Below are 19829 nucleotides of genomic sequence, written 5' to 3'. Positions count from 1 at the left end.
TAAAACCTGAAAACAGATTTCTTACAATAAGGTGCTACAGTGAATGTTGATCTGTGCAAACGAATTATTTCTCTGTGGACCGTAAACCTGTCACAACCTTGTGCACACATTTACCTGAGAACAAGCCATCTATCAATCCTCTTCTTTATGGACCTTTTCAAGGAATTTATCTTCAAGTTTTACCTTCCTGATACTATTCTGTGTGTAAGGTGAAATCACCTTCATTCCATGCTACCACACTCAGAGACTGGACAGCAGCTTAAAAAATATCCTCAGTTTGTGACTTGTTCCACAACACATATGCAAATACCATGAACTTTTACAGTGTGACTAACTCTTAGTTTTTGTTCTCCTCCATTTGTAGGATCTATTATTCCAGAAGATAGTGGTTATCTACCACTTGGGTTTGTGTCAAAAGATATCTCTACTCAAATCCAAACATGACATTCCTGTGCCAATTTAAAACTTGTGCTTTACTAAAGGCACACCAATTCCAACCAACAAGGTTTTTCATGTTGAAAATTCGATTGTTTGCAAAATCCACCTAAATAAAAGCATTCTTTTCCAGACAGTTGTCAACTTCCAGAGTTTTTGATAAGACACACCTGACATGAGCAGGTGGGAGTTCAAGGACTATAGAATGACAAATGGGAAACTTGCCTAAGATTGAAGTAGGCCTTCTGAGGGTGGGTGTCATTTGGGGTTCTCAGTCAGTCTATTGGGCAGCTGGCAGGGGAACCAGTTTCTATCACTAGTGCCTGAACTTAATTTCGAAAGTCACTCCCTATGTTGGGATTCTCTCTCAGCCTAGATACAGCGGGGGGGGGGGAGAGCTTGTGGTCCTACTCCAAATGGTGAAACAGAATTTGATAATTCCCCATCGGAGGCCTCACACTCTCTTGGAGTGGATAGGAGGTGGGAAGGGAAGATGGTGGAGTGAGTGGGAGGACACAGAACAAGTGGAAGAGGGAACTCAGATTGGTATGTAAAGTAAGATGGCTTTTAAATTAAATTTAGAAATTAATACAAAGAACAGTGGGCTGCAATAAAAATGTGGCAACCAAAAAAAAAACAGATAAAATCTAATTAGGATAGAAAAAATAAATAAGGAAAAAAAAACAGACACAAACCACCTTGGTTAGGAGTGGAAATTTAACAAAGTTTTATCAAAGTAAAATAAATTGGCAAGGAAGAAGGAAGGAATGAGTATATGGAAGAAGAAAAGAGTGAAGAAAAAAGAAAAGATTCCATTTTCAGGTGGGAATGTATCAAAAATCATGTGGATATATTGATGGCCAAGAGGTGAGATAATGTTTCTCACTTAGTTCATGAGCTCCTGGATAGATCAGGCTTTGTAAGACATTCGTATGACACAGGTGGATTCTCCCATTCTTTCTCTCATTTTACCTCTGTCTCTACATAAAATTTGAGACATAACCTTTACAGTACAACTACTGAGTCTTTCAAACTGGGTGATTTGTCTGGTTAACAGTTCATGTTGTTTCTTCACATTGTAGAGATGTACATTTTAATGCAGACTACATTTCACAGTAAACAGCAAGCATGTGGGAAGCTGTGCATTCAGATGGACTCTTGATGACTGATGACATGGTGTGGATTATACTTAATGTTTCTCTGCTGAGGTTACTCGATTATGACCATGACCTTGACATTTTGTCTCTACAGAAAAATTAATTTAGATGAGTATGTAGGTGCACTCCTTTAATCCATGTAGTTAAGAGGTGGAGGCAAGCAGATTTCTGGGAGTTGCAGGCCACTCAGGTCTACAGAGTGAGTGTCAGTCCTGAAGGGATAACACAAACACAATGAGACACTTTCTCAAAAAGGCAAATGAAAGATGTGCACTATAGTTCCTACGACTTTATTGTTTTTTAAGAGCTTGTTTGAATAACTGAAATGGCATTGTTCTTTTGCTACTGTTGTCCCTTTGTGTTATTTTCTTTCACTTAGGTACATTCCTTGTTGGGGACTCTGAATTTCTGACATAGCAATAACACTTTTAAAAATGTATTTTTACCATGGAAAGTTTTATTTTCTACCCAAGTTCATTGCATAGTTTTGCTGGCTTCTTGAGTACTTTGTATATTTTGGAAATCAGCCCTCTGTCTGATGTGGGGTTGGTGAATATCTTTTCCCAGTGTTTGGACTGCTGTTTTGTCTTGCTGACTGTGTCCTTTGCCTTACAGAAGCTTCTCATTTTCTGGAGGTCCCATTTATCCCTATCTTGTTTTGGCTATCCAGTGTCTTTTGTTGTTCCATATAAATTTGAGAATTGTTCTTTCAAGGTCTGTGAAGAATTGTGCTGGGATTTTGATGGGGATTGAGTTGAATCTGTAGATTGCTTTCGACAAATTGCCATTTTTGCTATGTTGCTCCTACGTATCCAAGAACATTGGAGACAGTTTTTTCTCTGTGTAGCTTTGGATCCTGTCCTTTCACTCACTTTCATTTTATGCTGACCTAGAATTCACAGAGATCAACCTACCTCTGCCTCCCAAGTTCTGGTATAAAAGCATGCACCACAACACCCAGGTTCTTTTCTTTTTCTTTAATGATTACCTTTGTCACTGTGGTAATAATGGATAAAATCTTGGATTTAAATTGTATATCTCACTGTGTAGTAAACTTGAGGAGTGGTTCTGCATCCATAAGTTTGGAAATCAAAAATTCAAATATGGATAAATTTCTTTCTCTGTAATTTGTCTTTCAGTTTTTTCCCTTCTTAAATCACTGGAAAGTATATTTTGGTAATAATTTATGCATAGAAATATTTTAATAAATGTAGCTGTTTAAAAAGTTATCCATTTATCAGAATAAAAGGATTGCTTTCCTAATAACAATAATGTACTCCTTTGGGGATATATGCATGTGAGTGATTTCCATCATGAGAACTACTTTCTGAAGTGGGCAGATTTCAAATTTGAAAATAGATAAGATTGTGAAATTCGGTTCTCTATAGTACCAATAACCATAATATACCAGAACAGTTGCTATTCTATGTTGTAGCCTTCTTCAGTTAGGTTGGGTGGTTTCAAAAAAAATAGCTTGCAAAGGGATTGGCACTAATAGCAGATATGGCTTTTTTGGAATAGGGATGGCCTTGTTAGAGGAAGTGTGTCATTGTAGAGGTGTGTTTATTTTTTTCATAAATGTTCAATCCATGCCCAGTGTCTCACCTCACTTCCTGTTGCCTTCTCATATTTTATGTCAGCCAATTAAATGTCTTTCTTTAAAAGAGTTGCAGTAGTCAAGGTGTCAACTCATAGCAATAGAAACCTAAGACAGAATTTGGTACCAGAATCTGTGATTTTATTTTAGTGGACATGACAATGTTTTTGTTTGGAGGAATATGGATTTTGGGTAAGGGAAGCAGTAGAATGTTTTAAGTGTTGCTAAATTAGCCATAAGCAAAGGAAATCTCAAAACAACTTTAAAACAGTTTTTTATTGTCTACTGTTCACATATAAAGATTTACACTGTAAAGGTGCCAGTAGAGTAATGTAAATATTAAGTGTATATTTTGAGAAGAAAAGTACACCAACAAATAGAATGGAGATAACTCCTAGGTTCAAGGAGATTAATGAGGTTGAGTACAGTGTATGGCAATCTCAGGGCAACATCACAAAGAGTAGTTTCTCAATTTGAAAACATATTTTAAAAAAGCTTACAATTTTGCATGGTGGTGCATGCTTTTAATATCAGCACTCCAGAATCAGAGGGATGTGGAATTCTGACTTTGATGTCAATCAATTTAATAATATAAATTCCAATACACCCAATCTTATACGTTGAAGGAAATCTTGGAAAATAGAAATCTGATGAGGATGTAATTGAATAAGAAGGCCAAGTTTCAGTTTTGGCAAGCATACTAATTGGCAGGCTTCTTCAGACCTTACAGTCAATGATAGAGGATAGGCATTATGGACCCTTCTTCTATGACTAAAGAAAGATACTAGACCAGTCAAATGTCAAAGTTGTCAATGGACGGACTGTGATTCACGGGTACCATGAAGAGAGACAGAGAGACCCTATGACTGCCATGGGCATCTGAAACAGCAAAACTTCAAAGTCTACATTCAGAACACAAATCCTCAAATAAACAAAAACCAAACTGATAAACCTCCACATCTACTACTGGAAGGCCACACTTTCTCACCAAAAGAGTATGTCATTTGGGAACCGAGGGTTCAAAAACATTACTGTGGTGATATATTTTTATTATTTACTAAAGCTTGGCCAGGGACTTAGAAAGCAGTCAAGAACAGATATAAGAAACAAGGCAAGCAACCATAATCTAGGTGGTAGTGGTACACACTTTTAACTTTGGACTCATATGCATCTCAGTGTTTCCAAGACCACCCAGGTAACCACAATAGTAAATCACTCTAAAAGATAATTATAACTCACAGCTTTAATCCCTACATTAGGGAAGTATATAATACAGAAGCAAGATCTCTGAAAGGCACCCATTGTCCAGAGGTAACATGATACTGGCCTGCTGCTCTGCTTTTCTTATACTCATCATGAAACTTGAATCCCAAAATCAGTCTCTGTGTCATTTTTTTTAATATCATACATTAGCCTAATGGTACTGTAGTCCTTGAAACAAAAACATATACTATATGAAATTAAACAGTTTTACAAGGAATCAATGTTTTTATTAATTGATAACCATGCAATACAAATATGTAGAACTACATAGACAAAAACACAAATAGGAACATACATAAACTGTAATTTAAAGCTGTAGAATATTCGCTATTTTCTAGTCATTGAAATATCTGTTCTTTAGGTCATTTTCATCTGTATTTAGGGCAACAAGAGTTGATTGTTCTTAGATAAAAAATTTCTTTCTATTGGAGGCAAGCCTGCTTAACAATCCCATAGATGATAGGACATTCTAACATTAAGAACTGCAATCATGCTATGAAGATTGTTTCCTCAGTTTTTTTGTGTGTCCATGGTCAGAATCTTCTTCAGTCTGGTTCAATTTGTGTTTTTATGACAATCTAGACTTTACTAATTTAACACTGTGTAGAGAATCTTTACCACACTCTATTTGCATATTGCATTTGTGCAAAATCATATCCATGACAGGAGTTAATAATGTCTGCATATCTTCAAACCTAGAAAGACAATAGAAACATAGATAATGTGAAATATTCCATATTAAAATGAATTTTGAATTATTACTATGTAATTCTTTAAAAGAATCAAGATAGACAGAATTTGGCAGTGTATGCCTTTAATCCCAGTACTTGGGTGGCAGAAGCAGGCGGTTCTGTGAGTTAGAGGCCATCCTGACCTACAGAGCAAGTGCCAGGAGAGGCTCCATGGCTACACAGAGAGATCTTATCTCCAAATTCAAAAAAAGAATCAAGATAATCAATAAAGGATACATTCATAATTCAATGCAATATCAGAAAATATGGCCACATGGTATATTTTTGAAAAAAATGAACTAATTGAGAACTGTCTGGATAAGAGTGCCTTTATTTAGGTTGATTTTGCAAACAATCAAACTTGCAACAAGAAAAACTTATGTGATTGGAATTGGAGTGTCTTCATTAACAACCAAAAGTATTATTGGGCACAGGAATGGCATGTTTAGGTTTGACTAGACTTGGCTTATGACAGTGAATCAAAAAGAGACTTTTTCACTATACAAAATAAACTTGAGAGACAATCCATACATTTGTATACCTGCAAATCAGGGAAATAGTGGAATTATATATTGTATTATGAAAACAAAATGGAATGATGTTTGGAGACATTAGTGAAGCATCAGTTCCCCACTGTGCTATGCCTGTAAGAAATATATTAATTACATAATGTGAGAAATTCTTTCACCTGTGGTGACCCCTAGAATTCCATTCACTATTTGAAATGTATGTGTCAGTTTTGATTCATTTGATCATCAGAGTCAATTGGAAATGCCTGTGTAATATATAAAGCAGGTTGCTGAAGTCACAAACCCAGGAGGTAGATAACGACTATCCACTGGAATAATAGATCCTACAAATGAAGGAGAGGAAAAAACTAAGAGTTGGTCACTCTGAAAAAGTTCGTGGTTTTTGCATCTGTATTGTGGAACATCTTTACACAGCTTTCCAGTCTCTGAGAGTGGTAGCATGGAATGATGGTGCTTTCACGTTACACACAGAATACTATCAGGAAGTTGAAACTTGAAGATAAATTTCTTGAAAAAATCCATAAAGAAGCACATTGACATATGGCTTGTTCTCAGGTCAATGTGTGCACAAGGTTGTGACAGGTTGACAGTCCACAGAGAAATAATTCGTTTGCACAGATCAACATTCACTGTAGCACCTTATTGTAAGACATCTGTTTTCAGGTTTTATTGTATTTTCAACAGAGATGCTTTATTATATTATCACTCTCATTTCTATGCTGTATCTCACTTTCCACCCTTTCCTGGCTCTTTTTTTCCAGTATGACAGATCTGCATTGATGCATGCTCTGAAAGGTTTACAAAATTTCTGACATGAGATATTAATATCAAAACTCAATTCCTACTGAGGACAACTTCAGATGATATTTATCACTGAGAAAGGCACAAATTTGATGATGTTTTAGATGTAGGGTACTTTTATTGCTTTTAAAAAGTCACAACATCCTCCAGGGCAACATAGTTTTGAAAATTTCAGATTACTTACTGATAGTACAGCAAGCACTTTAGTTAAATAATCTTTCCCAATTATTCCTTGATATTGGTGAGTGTAATATTTACTAAAATTTGTCTTATGAAATTTTAAATCATCTTTTAATTTAGCCTAACATATAATTAAATCCCCTATGCTATTTTTGTGGTTATTCAGGAGAAATAAAGTGTGAATACATTTTGAATACAACAATTATATATTTGAAATTGTTTAATGGAAGGAAATTTGAAGTATACAAAATTAATTTTAATTTCTTATAAGTTTACAGTGCCTGTCAAGTATGTACTAATAGGACTTCACTTAACAGTCTTTCTTTATACTCCTTTATGCTCATTGTATACAAGCCTGTGTCATGTAAAGAAATTATCACATGTCTCTTCTAATTCATAGGACTTTGTGTATCAAAACCAGAATTAGTCACCTGTATTGTACAAAACAAAGAACCCTGGAAGGTGAATATAGAGGACTCAGAAGTCCTGGAACCAGGTAAGATGAAAGGGAACAATGGTTCATGTGTGGGATACAATACAATGAATGAACAACAACTGCAGTTTGATTAGCCCTGCTTCTTACTTGAAGTGATGCACAAGTATTCATTTTATGATTTTATACTAGGTTCTGGCACACAGGGGATCATACATTTGTTTTCCTTCATTTCATCAGAATAGTGATTAGATAATATTTATTTTCCAATAGCATTTTGGCAATGTATATATGGCTTTATTTTGTATACTAATATATATCTGAATTGTTCTGAAATATGTCAGTGAAAAATGGATTATGTTTTCTAGTGTTTTTCTATATATTTTAACATTTTTACAATATATGTGCATCAATTTTTTTCTTTCTTTACCTCCTTGCCTACCATCACCTTAATACATTAACCCAGTGTCATTACTTCCCTATCCCATCTTATTCTGTCAGCACATGATTAAAAAATACATAAAAAATAGAGGAAAATGTGTTCTGGCCAAGTATTTTGGAACTAAAGACATTGAATATTATTGCTATACCCTGGATTAACCAAAAGAAAAACAGATTTTATGACTCCTGGGCGTTAGGGACCACATATATGTTCTTCACAATGATTTATGTCTTTAGATCTACTGTAGTGAACAAGCTGGCATTTTGGCTGTCTTGAGATTGTGTGGGTTTTGACCTTTCTGTCACAGACTTGTTAATTGTATGTTCATTGGTCCTATACTGTTTATAAGCTTCTGCTTCATTGGAGTCATTCATTTACAGATTCTTTCCTCTATGTTCTCTCCGAATTCATTTATTCATTGGTGATTGCATCATGATTGGAGTGATAAGAAAAAAGAATCCCAGTTATAGCTTCGTTTTCCAAAATCTGAATAATAAACATTTCTAGTGAAGGATGAGAAAGGTACCAATCTATGGGTTCAGCAGTATATTAATAGTTTGCTGCCATGCTCCTTTAGTGGAATAATAATAGTTTTTCATCTAGTGCCCAAGACAGTTTGGTATCAGTATCTTGGCTCTAATAAGTGTCAGATATGGTTTCCAACAATGGAGGTGGGAGTAAGACACTCAAATATTTATTAGTTATTGTGAAAAAATCTGTGGCAATTGTGTACTTATCTTCTAGGCCAGTCAATATCTGTGGCCACATGGTCCAAAAATTGGAAAATCTCCTTGTATAGCATATATTGTACTTTAAAGCACTTGAAATTTTCCAGTTGAATAAAAATTTGAGACCCATCCCTTCATTTTTTCAATATTCTGACATCATCATTGAATTCTTGAGCTTAAATTATTACAAGGGCAATACTCCCTATGTTTGGGTTGTAACAACAGAAAATAATACAAGCCATTACTTATACCAGAGATTTTGTTTGTTGCCACATGATTTTATCATTTGATGTTGTCTACACAGTAAAGGCAGATGTTCCTTCATCTGTTCTTCGTCTTTCTAGACTGTTTTCTCTCTACCAACCATGTCCCTACAGTCACTTATGGAAGAAAGATTCTGAGTCGTAATATCTACTTATAATTTTTGTTCAAGAGCTTAGTCTTCTTATTTGCTAGGGTTCTTGTAAATTAACCCATCTATATTAATCGGTAGCTTTGGTTTACATAGGTAATGCCCTGGAGTCCTGCATCCTGGCAGGTACATGGCATCTCTTAACCCTATCTTCCTTCTCCCTACCTGTTTGCTCAGAATCTCTTCCTAGCTAAATTCTGCCTATATATTGTCCAAAAGTCTTTATTCATAAAACTATTATATATATATGTGTGTGTGTGTATATATATTATATAATATGACTATTATATATACATATATAATATATATATATTTATATATATATGAACAACATGCTAAATGACATCCTCCATGATCCCCTCTTTTCTGTCTAATTAAAAAGAAAGGTTTAACTTTACAATAATAAAATTTTGTTATTGAGTGAGATATATATTTATGGTATTTAGCACATTTACATTTGATAAAATCTAAAGGAAACAGTTTATCATCTATCCCGTCTTTGTGTGTCTCAAATTTTTGTATAATTTATCTTTTATTATATCTAAGGGAAAATTATAACTTTAAGTCTTCTACTCAACTCCATCAAAGAACCCAGAGGGTTATAAGTAAGCAGAGAGTGGGTTGTAAGTGAATTTTAAAACTCTAGAATTTGCAGAGACATCTTGTTGCCTGGACAGTCACCCATAGTTCCTCTGTAATGGTGGGGATTCTATCTTCAGCCTACATGCATAGAGTATTTGTCGATATTTCAATGGAGAAGGAAATTTGAACATCATTTTTTGTCTTGTATCGGCAAAGGGTATCAGTTGCTTTCTTTTTCGTACTTTTAGAATGTTTGGCAGTGTTCTCAGTGAAGCAGGGAACCTGAAGGACAATCCCATCTCTTGGCTGCAAGTTTAGCAGATATATTTCTGTAGGTACTGCATGTCCAGTTCATTTGTCAAGCAGTCACATAGTCCAGGCAAGAGACATTTCTAGTCTAAAAGGCTGTCTATGACACATTGAAAGTAAACACCAAATCAAGGTTCTGTGGTGCTCTCCATTCTTTCTGACATAGATGGTGTGGACTGGAACAGATGTGTCTCATTGTCATGGAAAGAACTAAGTTAATAAACCATTTTAACTGTCACATTCTGTAGCTCTTTGAGAGGTTTACAAGAATACTTGTCTACCTGAAATATTTCTCTGTAATCTATAAAAAAACATAAATATATGTTTTTATTATTAAAGATAACTACTTATAATCTGTATTTCTTAATGATATATTACATTCTTAAATGAGTGTTTAAAAATAATAACTGAAACAAGAGTATAAATATACATATAACAAATTGACCTTAAATTTGTATCAATAAACCAAAATCCACCCCAATGCAAAATATTCATTTCTATATAATACTTATCCCTCTTTTTCTATAGAAAGTGTTGACTGTCCTCATCAACCATTGACAATAACCACTGTTTAAAGGAAAACGAGCATTTATAAATAATACTTTGAAATTTGGGCCTAGTTGTCTCCAAACTGCTACCTGATATTTGGGGGACTCTCAATCCCATGACGATCCTGAGACAACCAGAACAATGGCCAAATCTGATCTGTAGTGGTCTAAGAGATTGCATCACATCAGCTACTTTAGATGTTGGATCACCCAGGCCATTCTTTCAAGTGGTCTTACTTGATCAAACCATAGACTGGAATGAATCCATAGATTCCTATTGTCTGTATAAACAAAAGCAGAAACTTTTTCAAATTTTCATATCCTTACATTCTCATTTTGATGTCAAGACACCTTTAAAATGTATATGTTGTTTTAGCTTAGTTGTCCCCAGTATCAAATGTCTGTGTGGCCAAAAAATTAAAGAAAACACAATAATATATATAACCCAGACTCTCCATGAATATTTCATCTTTATTTGGCTTATATTTCTCTATTTCTTTTTTAAGCACCATATTGTATTATCTTAAATTACTCTTTAATCTATGACTTTTACTCTTTTACTATCAAGTTTATGTACATCATTTAAACACTATTTACAAGTCTTTTTGTATGAATCTGTGCTTATTGTGTATCCACAATTGATTTTATGAAAAAGAGTGTTTTTAAAAAGGTAATCCATGGTTGTGGTAACCCTGGATTTTTGTCATGACTCAGCATGTCTCAGCCTTAATCCATGAGGTTCTGCCTGAATGGGTGTGTGGACGTGGATGCTCCTAGCAACCCAGGGGTGATAAAGACCAATCGCAGGCATCTTGTCACCTTCAGAGTGCTCTCAGTTCCATGTTGTACAACTAGACTCATTTCTTTATTAGTCATCTTTTCTGGTGTTTCATAACCATCCTGTCATGACCACCAGGGAACCATTTCTCTCTTTCTTCTCTCTGCTCTGGTTGCTTGCCCCTAACTGCTAACCTTCTATGCTCACAAGTTACTCATACACTTCTGATGTCACTTCCCAGTTTCAGGCCTATTCACATGCTTAGGTGCATAGAGATGAAAATTAGGAGCCATATTACCCTGAGGCCTTGGTAAACAATAGTAGCCCTACTGGCATTAACAATACAATAGTGGGCCTGAGCTTTCCAGTGCCACTCTTTGCTGAAGCTGGAGGCTGGAACCCAAAATATTTCATAACAGAATTATTTGGTCCCCCTCACTGGATAATGGTTCCTTTCCTTTCTCTCTTTCAATATGTCAAAGGTCCATTTACCACCAGCTCTGGGAAGCAGTATGTGGCATGCCAACCATAAAATTTTCGTGTCTGCCATGTTGCACACTGCTTGGCTTGGAAATGTCTCCGTGTAGTGTGGAGAGAAACTGCCATGTTATGCTCAAGCCTGAATGCCACAGCAGTAAGAAACAATTTTTTAAAGGAGCCTCACATCTTACCACCAGCAGCAACAGAGTCTATTTGAAAATTTGTGGCTATCAAGAAGCTGTTTTTTAGGATTTATGTAGAAATTTTTATCAAATCTTGGTACCTACTTTATTTTTGGTTGTGAGCCTGGCCTTTAATGGCTGAATTATTCCTCCAGTCCATTGGTACCGATTGTGGAGGAGACACTTCTCTGTCTGGGAAATGGTCCTACTAGATTACTTTCTCTCTGCATTCTGGGTCCACAATTTGGTTTGGAAATAACCACTCTGAGGATTAATCTTAACTTTTAATTGTTTGCCTAAGGTCTTAGGCTTCTTATTAGCTATTCCCTCTAAAGAATTAATCATTTTCTATTTTTCTTACTTTTTTCATAAATTAAATGATTTCATCTTATGTAGCAATCATATTTTCCTCACCATTACCTCCTCTTACTCTCCCTAAATGCATCCCTTCACAGCACCTCCATTTACTCCTTAGAGAGGGTGAGGCCTCTCATGGGGAATCATCAACTCTGTCCCATTGCTGGGGGTAGAACACAGCCCAAACATGTCTTGGTTGAGAAAAGTATCCATCCATAAGAAAAGGACACAAAAACACAGTACAAATACTAGGGATAAATATCAATTCAACTGCCAGTGGCCCATAGACTGCCCAGTGACCAAAATTGACACCGAATTTCAGAGGCCAAGTTGGGTTTTACTCCGATGACAATCTGCAGTCCATGAACGCCCACATGTTAAGGGAAGCTGCTTCTGTGGGTTTCCCCAACATGTTCTTGACCTCTTTGCTCATCTTTCCTATGTTTCCACAAATGGACTCCAGGAGTTCAGCTCTGTGCTTAGCATTGAATATCTGCTTTCATCGGCTACTGAATATAAGCTCTGTGATGGCATAAATTAGTCATCAACCTCATTATAGGGGAAGGGCATTTATGGTGGTCTCTACAATATTGCTTAGATCCTTAGATGGCGTCATCCTTGTGGAATTCTGGGAATTTCCGTAGTGCTAGTTTATATTTGACCCCCTAATAGCTCCTTCTAACAATGTAACCCTTTCATGGCTCTCCTTCTCTATTCTTTGCCCAACTTGACCTTCCTGATCCCTCAGATTCTCCTCCATCTACCCCAAAGGCACTCCACTCTCTCCTATGTCCCAGCTCCATGTGACAATGCTCCAAGTTTACTCAAATATGGACCATTTCCCATTCTCTGGGGTTCATGTTTGTCTCTCTTATTGTAATCCTTTTTTCCTAGCTTCTTTAAATTATGGATTGTAGGCTGGTTATCCTTTCCTTTATCTAATATCAACATATGAAAGAGGGCATATCATGGTTGTATTTTCATGCATAAGTTACCGGAGGCAGGGTAGTATTTTCTCTTTTCATTCATTTGCCAGGGAATTTCAAGATGTCATTTTTTTTAACCACCAAGCAGTAGTCAACTGTGTATGTGTGTCACATTTTCTTTACTGATTCTTCAATTGAGGAACATATACATTGCTTCCATGTTCTGGCTATTACTCTTAATTCTGTTATTAACATAGTTGAACAGATGTCTTAGTGGTATGAATCTGCATCTTTGGGTATATGCCCAAGAGTGATATTGCTGGGTCTTGAGGTACATCAATTCCAAATTTACTGTTTAACTGCAAAAGTGATTTCCAAATGGGCTGCACTATGTTGCACTCTCACCAGCAATGGAAGAATGTGCCCTTCATTACACATCCTCTGCACAGTAAGCTTTTCTTAACATTTTTTGACTTCAGCTATTCTGGCAGGAGCAAATTGGTATCTCTGAGTAGTTTTGATTTGCATTTCTCTGATGGCTAAGGATGCTGAGCATTTCCTTAAGTGGCTTTTGGCCATTTTAAATTCCTCTATTGAAAAATCTCTATTTAGTTCTGTTCCCCAAATTTTAATTGGATTATATGGTGTTTTGGTGACTAGCTTCTTGAGTTCTTTCTATATTTTAGAAATCGGCCATCTGTCAGATGTGTGTTTGATGAACTTGTTTTCCAGTTCTCTGGGCTGCTGATTTGTCTTGTTGACTGACTATGTCATTTGCCTTAAAGAAGCTTCTCATTTTCAAGATGTACGATTTATTAATTGTAGATCTCAGAGTATGTGCTGCTGACTTTATGGTTAGGAAATGTTCTCCTGTACCAAATCATTACAAGGTCCTTCCAATTTCTCTCCTAAGAATTTCAATGTGGCTGGATATACAATCTTCTCTATGTCAGCATTCAGTTATGTGATCATCATTTGTCAAAGATATTTGTTTTCCAGTGTATAATTTTAGTATTTTGTCAAAAAATCAGGTGGACATAAGTGGATTGATTATTATCACAGTTTTCAATTAGATTCTATTATTCAACTTCTCTGTTTTTTTGGCCAATACCAAGCTGTTTTAATTGCTATAGCTCTATATAATAGGTGGTAAAGTCAATGAAAGTAATGCCTCTGAAAGTTCCTTTATTGCACAAGTACTTTTGGCAATCCTTGTTTTTTGTTTTTCCATATAAAGTTGAGTATTATTCTTTCAAGATTTGTGAAGAATTCCTCCTGGATTTTAATGAGGATTGCATTGAATATGCTGATTTCTTTTTGTACGATTGCACTTTTTTTCCCATGTTTACCCTAATTAGCCAAGAGCATGGTGGATCTCTCTATTTTCGGGTATTACTTTTAATTTCTTTCTTAAAAGAATCAAAGTTTTGTCAAACAGGACGTTCACCATTCACTTTATTGGTTAGAGTAACCTCAACATCTTTTTTGGCTGTTTGTTGATATTTTAAAGGGCAATGCTTCTCTGATTTCTTTTTCAGCTCATTTGATATATATATATATATATATATATATATATATATATATAGTATGCTACTGATTTTTTTATTTTATCTTGTATCCTTCCAATTTGGTAAAGGTGTTTGTCTCACCTAAGCGTTCCCTGCTAGAATTTTGGGGGTCACTTATGTAAAATGTCATGTCATCTGCAAATATTGAAAGGTTGACTTCTTCCCTTTTAATTTGTAACCACTTGATCTCCTTTTCTTGCCTCATTGCTCTAGCTAGAAGTGCAAGAACAATATTGAAGACACATGGAGAAAGTGGGCATACTTGGGTTGTTTCTGATTTGAGAAGAATCACATAGTTTCTCCCCATTATGTTTGATCTTCATTGGTGACTTGCTGTAGTTTGCCTTTATCATGTTTTCTTATGTTACTGCTATCCATGCTCTCTCCAAGATCTTTAATTTGAAGGTGACTGGGATTTTTTTCAGAGGCATTTTCAGCATTTAGTGTGATTAACATGAGCTTTATTTTCTTTTATAGTTTGTTTATACGGTGGATTACATTGATGTATTATTGTATGTTGAATCACCCCTGCATCTCTGGGTGAAGCCTAATTGAATATGGTAGAGGATATTTTGATGTCTTCTTGGATTCAACTTGCCAGTATTTTATTGAATGTTTTTACATCAATGTTCATGAGGGAGATTGTGGTGAAGTTCTCTTTCTTAGTTGTGTCTTTGCATTGTTTTTGTCCCAAGTTAATTGTCACTTCATAAACAGAGGTGGCAGTGACCCTTCTGCTTCTATTGTGTGGAATAATTTGAGTAATATCAGTTTTAGCTCTTTTTTGAATTCCTGGTAGAATTCTGCTATGAAACCCTTTGGCCCTGGGCTATTTTAGTTGGGAGACTATTGCTCACTGCTACTTTATCATTAAGGGCTATAGGTCTACTTAAATTGATTATCGCTTCTTGATTTAAAGTTGGTAAGTGATATCTACCCAGAAAATTGTCCATTTCCTTTAAAATTTTCCAATTTTGTGGAATACAGGTTTTCTAAGTTCTCACCTTATTATTCTCTGCATTTTCTCAGTGTTTGTTGTTATGTTTTCCTTTTCATTTTGTTAATTTGAATGTTCTCTCTGTGCCATTTGGTTAGATTGGATATAGATTTGTCTATCTTGCTGATATTCTTGAAGAACCAGTTCTTTGTTTCAGATATTTACTATATTGTTTTCCTTGTTTCTACTTTATGAATTTCAGCCTTCAATTTAATTTGCTGATGTCTAATTCTCATGGATGAGTTTGATTCTTTTCCTTCCATAGCATTCAGTTGTTCTGCTAAGCAACCAGTGTTGGAGTTCTCCATTTCTTTTATGCAGGACTTTAGTGCTCTGAACTTTTCTCTTAGCACTGCTTTTAATGTTTCCCATACATTTGGGTATATTGTTTTTCATTGACTTCTAGGAGGTTGTTAATTAATTTCTTTGTTTCTTCCTTGACCGAGTGTGATGCAATTGGGGAATTTTCAATTTCCATCATTTTGTAGGAATTCTTCAATTTGTGTTCTTGTTGAATTCTAACTTTAAACAATGGAGATCTAATAAGACACAGGGTTTTATTCCAATTTTACTATATCTTTTGAGGTTTGCTTTGTTGCTGACTATGTGGTCAGTTTTAGAGTAGGTTCCATTTGGTACTAAGGAAAAGGTATATTCTTTTTTGTTTGCATGAAATGTTTTGCAGATGTCTGTTAAAACCAATTGAGTCATATCTTCTGTTAGTTCCTTTATTTCTTCATTAGGGTTTTGTCTGGTTGTCTGGTTCAGTGGTGAGTGTGGGGTGTAAAAGTCTTCTACTCTTATTGTGGGGGTTTAATGTGTACCTTCAGGTTTAGTAATATTTCTCTTTCAAATGTATGTATTTGTATTAGGGGCATAGATATATAGAACTGAGGTTTCATCTTGGTGAATTTTTCCCTTGATGAATATGAAATGCCCTTCTTCATCTCTTTTGATTAATTTTACTTTGAAGTCTAATTTTTTTACATATAATGGTCACTACACCAACTTCTTTCGTAGGTCCAATTGATTAGAAAAATTTTCTCAAACTTTTACTCTGAGGTAATTTTATCTTTGTAGTTGAATTGTATTTCTTATATGCAGGAGAAGGATAGATTCTGTGTTCTTGTAAATTCTGTTTAACTGTGTCTTTTTATAGGGCAAACTGAGACCCTTGATATTAATATTTTTTTACAATATTTCACTATTGATTCCTTTTTATTTTTGGATTTGTTATTATTTGTGGTAATTTTTATTGTGTGTGTGTATGTGTGTGTGTGTTTGTGTGTGTGTGTTTGTGTGTGTGTGTGTGTGTGTGTGTGTGTGTGTGTGTGTTTCCTTTTTATGGAATTTTGGTAATGTGGTATTATCTATTTTTAATGTTTTTGTGATTGTAGCTAACTTGCTTAGATTGGAGTTTCCCTTCCAGTACTTACTTTAAGGTTGGATTTGGGATTGTTTTTTAAATCTGCTTTTGTCATAGAATTTATGATTTTCTCCCTCTATAGTAATTGAGAGCTTAGAAGGATTAGTCTCTGAAGAACATGTACCTAGGTCCTTTGGCTTTCAGATTTTCCATAGAAAAGTCAGGTATAATTTTGATATGTCTGTGTTTCTATGTTTCTTGGCCTGTTTCCTTTGCAGCCTTTAACATTCTGTATTTATTTTGTATGTTTTGTTTTGATTAATATTTGGGAGGCTATTGTTTTGGGGTCCAGTATATTTGTTTTTCTGTAAGCTTCTTTTCTTTTCATAGGCATTTTATTCATTGGGTTGGAAAAGACTTCTATGATTTTGTTGAATATGTTTTCTGTGACCTTGAGATGGACATCTTCACTTTCTACTATAACCATTATTTTCTGTTTTTTTTCAATGTCCTAGATTTTCCTGGATACTTTGTATTAAAAATTTGTTGGATGTTTTGGCTTGTGGGAATGCTGTCCCAGTTGTCTGGGTGTTAACAAGGTATGTGATATATCTCAGGCAACTAGGATCTAGAGGCAAAGGGCCACCAGCCAGTGCTCAGGTTGAGGGTGTCACTCACCTCTCTAGGTAGAGATGGGGAGAATGGTTCAATGACAACAGATGTAGTGTTGGATGATTTGATGTGTGGGTAGTTTTCAGTGGGAAGGGGTGGGGAGTATTATGTAACCCAGGCAATTAGGGTCCAAAATATAAGGGGCTTCCGTGGGGGCAAAGGCATTCACCTCTCCTGGTGTGGGTGGGGCCAAGGTTCCAATGGTGGTAGATGCTGTGCTAGAGGTTTTCCTAAGTCACCCATTTATATTCATCTGTGGCTTTGGCCTGCCTAGGTGATACCCTTGTGTCTTGCCTCACTGAGGGCTACATGTTATTTCTTCACAATGTCTTCCTTCTCCCTGCCTTTTTGATTGACATTAATGCCTAGCTAAATTCTGCCTTCCCATTGTCCAATAAATTCTTTACTCATCAATTGAGAAGAGGAAATACACAAGATCTCCTGACGTACTTGGGAGTGGGGGGAGAGAAGTGGGTAGTCATAGAGTGAGCAGCAGAGAACAGTAAGAGTGAGGAGAAGATGAGTGATCAGAAATATAAAGATGGGGGAAAGACAGAAAGAGAGAACAAGGAATGTGACACTTTGTTAATGGGAGGCATTAACAGATTGACAAGAAACCTAGCACTAAGGAAATTCCCAGGAATCCACAAGAGAGACTCCAGTGATGAAGCTAAGCAATAATTGAAAGGCCATATTACTGACCTTACCCTAAAATCACATTGAATACTACCATATTTAACATCATGGAGCCTTCATCCACTAACTTATTTAACCAGATGCAGTAATCAACATCTAAGCATTGTGTTATGGAGAGGCAGGAGTGAAAATATTAGCAATGGAGTCAAGATCATGTTAGGGAATCACACAGAAACAGCTCAACCAAGCATGTACCACAGTGAGTCTAGTCTTGAAAGCTGGGGAACATACATAACCCTGAAATAAGCCCCCTGAATGTGGGTGAAAGTTAGGGGCTTGGGCAGCTGCTGGCATTGGAACCAGTAATTATCACTAGTGTATGAACTGGCCTTATGGAGAACTCACCTAGATACATTGGGAAAGGCATTGGACATGCCCCAAATTATGTGGCAGGCTTTGAAGATTCCCCGTGGGAGTATCAACTTCTCTGAGGAGAGGATTTTGATGGGTTTGAGAGAAGGTGGGGGAGTGGTAGTATTCCAGGAAGAGTTAACTAGGATTGGTAAGTAAAATAAAATTGTTTTAACAATAAAAAATAGACAAGAAACAACAAAGGGAATGATAAAGTCACGAGGGACATGGCCTAGCTTTATACCATCTATTCCTAATGACAGTTAAATTATTGTTACACATATACATATTTTAAAAAGAATCCACAAAAATAAAGTGCCTTATATTTATCAAAAGATTTGTCATGTGGTCAAGAGGGGTAACATACGGTATAAAGATGCTTCCCTCCAAATCCTATAATGACAATTATATACCCAATACAGACAGTCAAGAAGAAAAGTTTTCAATGTCTGAAGTATGTGACAAGACTTTTACTCAGAGTTCAACACTTCCAGTTCATCAGAAGATCCATAATGGAGAAAATCCTTACAAATGTAAAATATGTGGTAAGTCCTTTAAGAAAGCCTCAAATCTTAAAGTTCATCAAAGAATACACACTGGAGAGAAGCCTTACAAATGTTCACATTGTGGAAAGTCATTTACTGATGGCTCAAAACTTAAAGTTCATCAAAGAATACACACTGGAGAGAAACCTTACAAATGTTCAGATTGTGGAAAGTCATTTACTGATGGCTCAAATCTTAAAGTTCATAAAAGAATACACACAGGAGAGAAACCTTACAAATATTCAGATTGTGGAAAGTCATTTAAAAGAAGCATGTGTCTTCAACTTCATCAAAGAATACACACTGGAGAGAAACCTTACAAATGTTCACAGTGTGAAAATTCCTTTACCAATGGCTCAGATCTTCAAGTTCATCAAAGAATACACACTGGAGAGAAACCTTACAAATGATAAGATTGTGGAAAGTCATTTTCTGATGGCTCAAATCTTAAAATTCATCAAAGAAAACACACTGGAGGGAAACCTTACAAATGGTAAGATTGTGGAAAGTCATTCAGAGTTGACTCAAGTCTTTAAGTTCATCAAAGAATAGACACTGGAGAGATACATTACAAATGTTCACATTGTGAGACATCTTTACCAATGGCTCAGATCTTCATGTTCATCAGAGAATACAGACTGGAGAGAAATATTACAAATATTCAGATTGCGAAAATTCCTTTAAAAGGAGCACACATCTTCAAGGTTATCAAAGAATACACACTGGTGAGATACCTTACAAATGTTCATGCTGTGGAAAGTCC

The 19829-nt window shown here is 35.7% G+C and overlaps 1 protein-coding gene across 1 annotated transcript in view; it reads left to right on the top strand.

Annotated features, from left to right (window-relative positions):
* LOC113838086 (zinc finger protein 850-like) overlaps positions 1-19563 on the top strand; it is a 69249-nt gene extending 49686 nt beyond the window's left edge. Inside the window, 2 exon segments of the mRNA XM_035449126.1 lie at positions 14018-14025; positions 18988-19563. Coding sequence (XP_035305017.1) covers positions 14018-14025; positions 18988-19563 — 584 coding nt within the window.
* The last annotated feature ends 266 nt before the right edge of the window (positions 19564-19829 follow it).

Source organism: Cricetulus griseus, chromosome 9 (assembly GCF_003668045.3).
Source record: "Cricetulus griseus strain 17A/GY chromosome 9, alternate assembly CriGri-PICRH-1.0, whole genome shotgun sequence".
In the NCBI taxonomy this organism is placed as follows: domain Eukaryota; kingdom Metazoa; phylum Chordata; class Mammalia; order Rodentia; family Cricetidae; genus Cricetulus; species Cricetulus griseus.
This window is presented reverse-complemented; position numbering and strand designations above follow the sequence as displayed.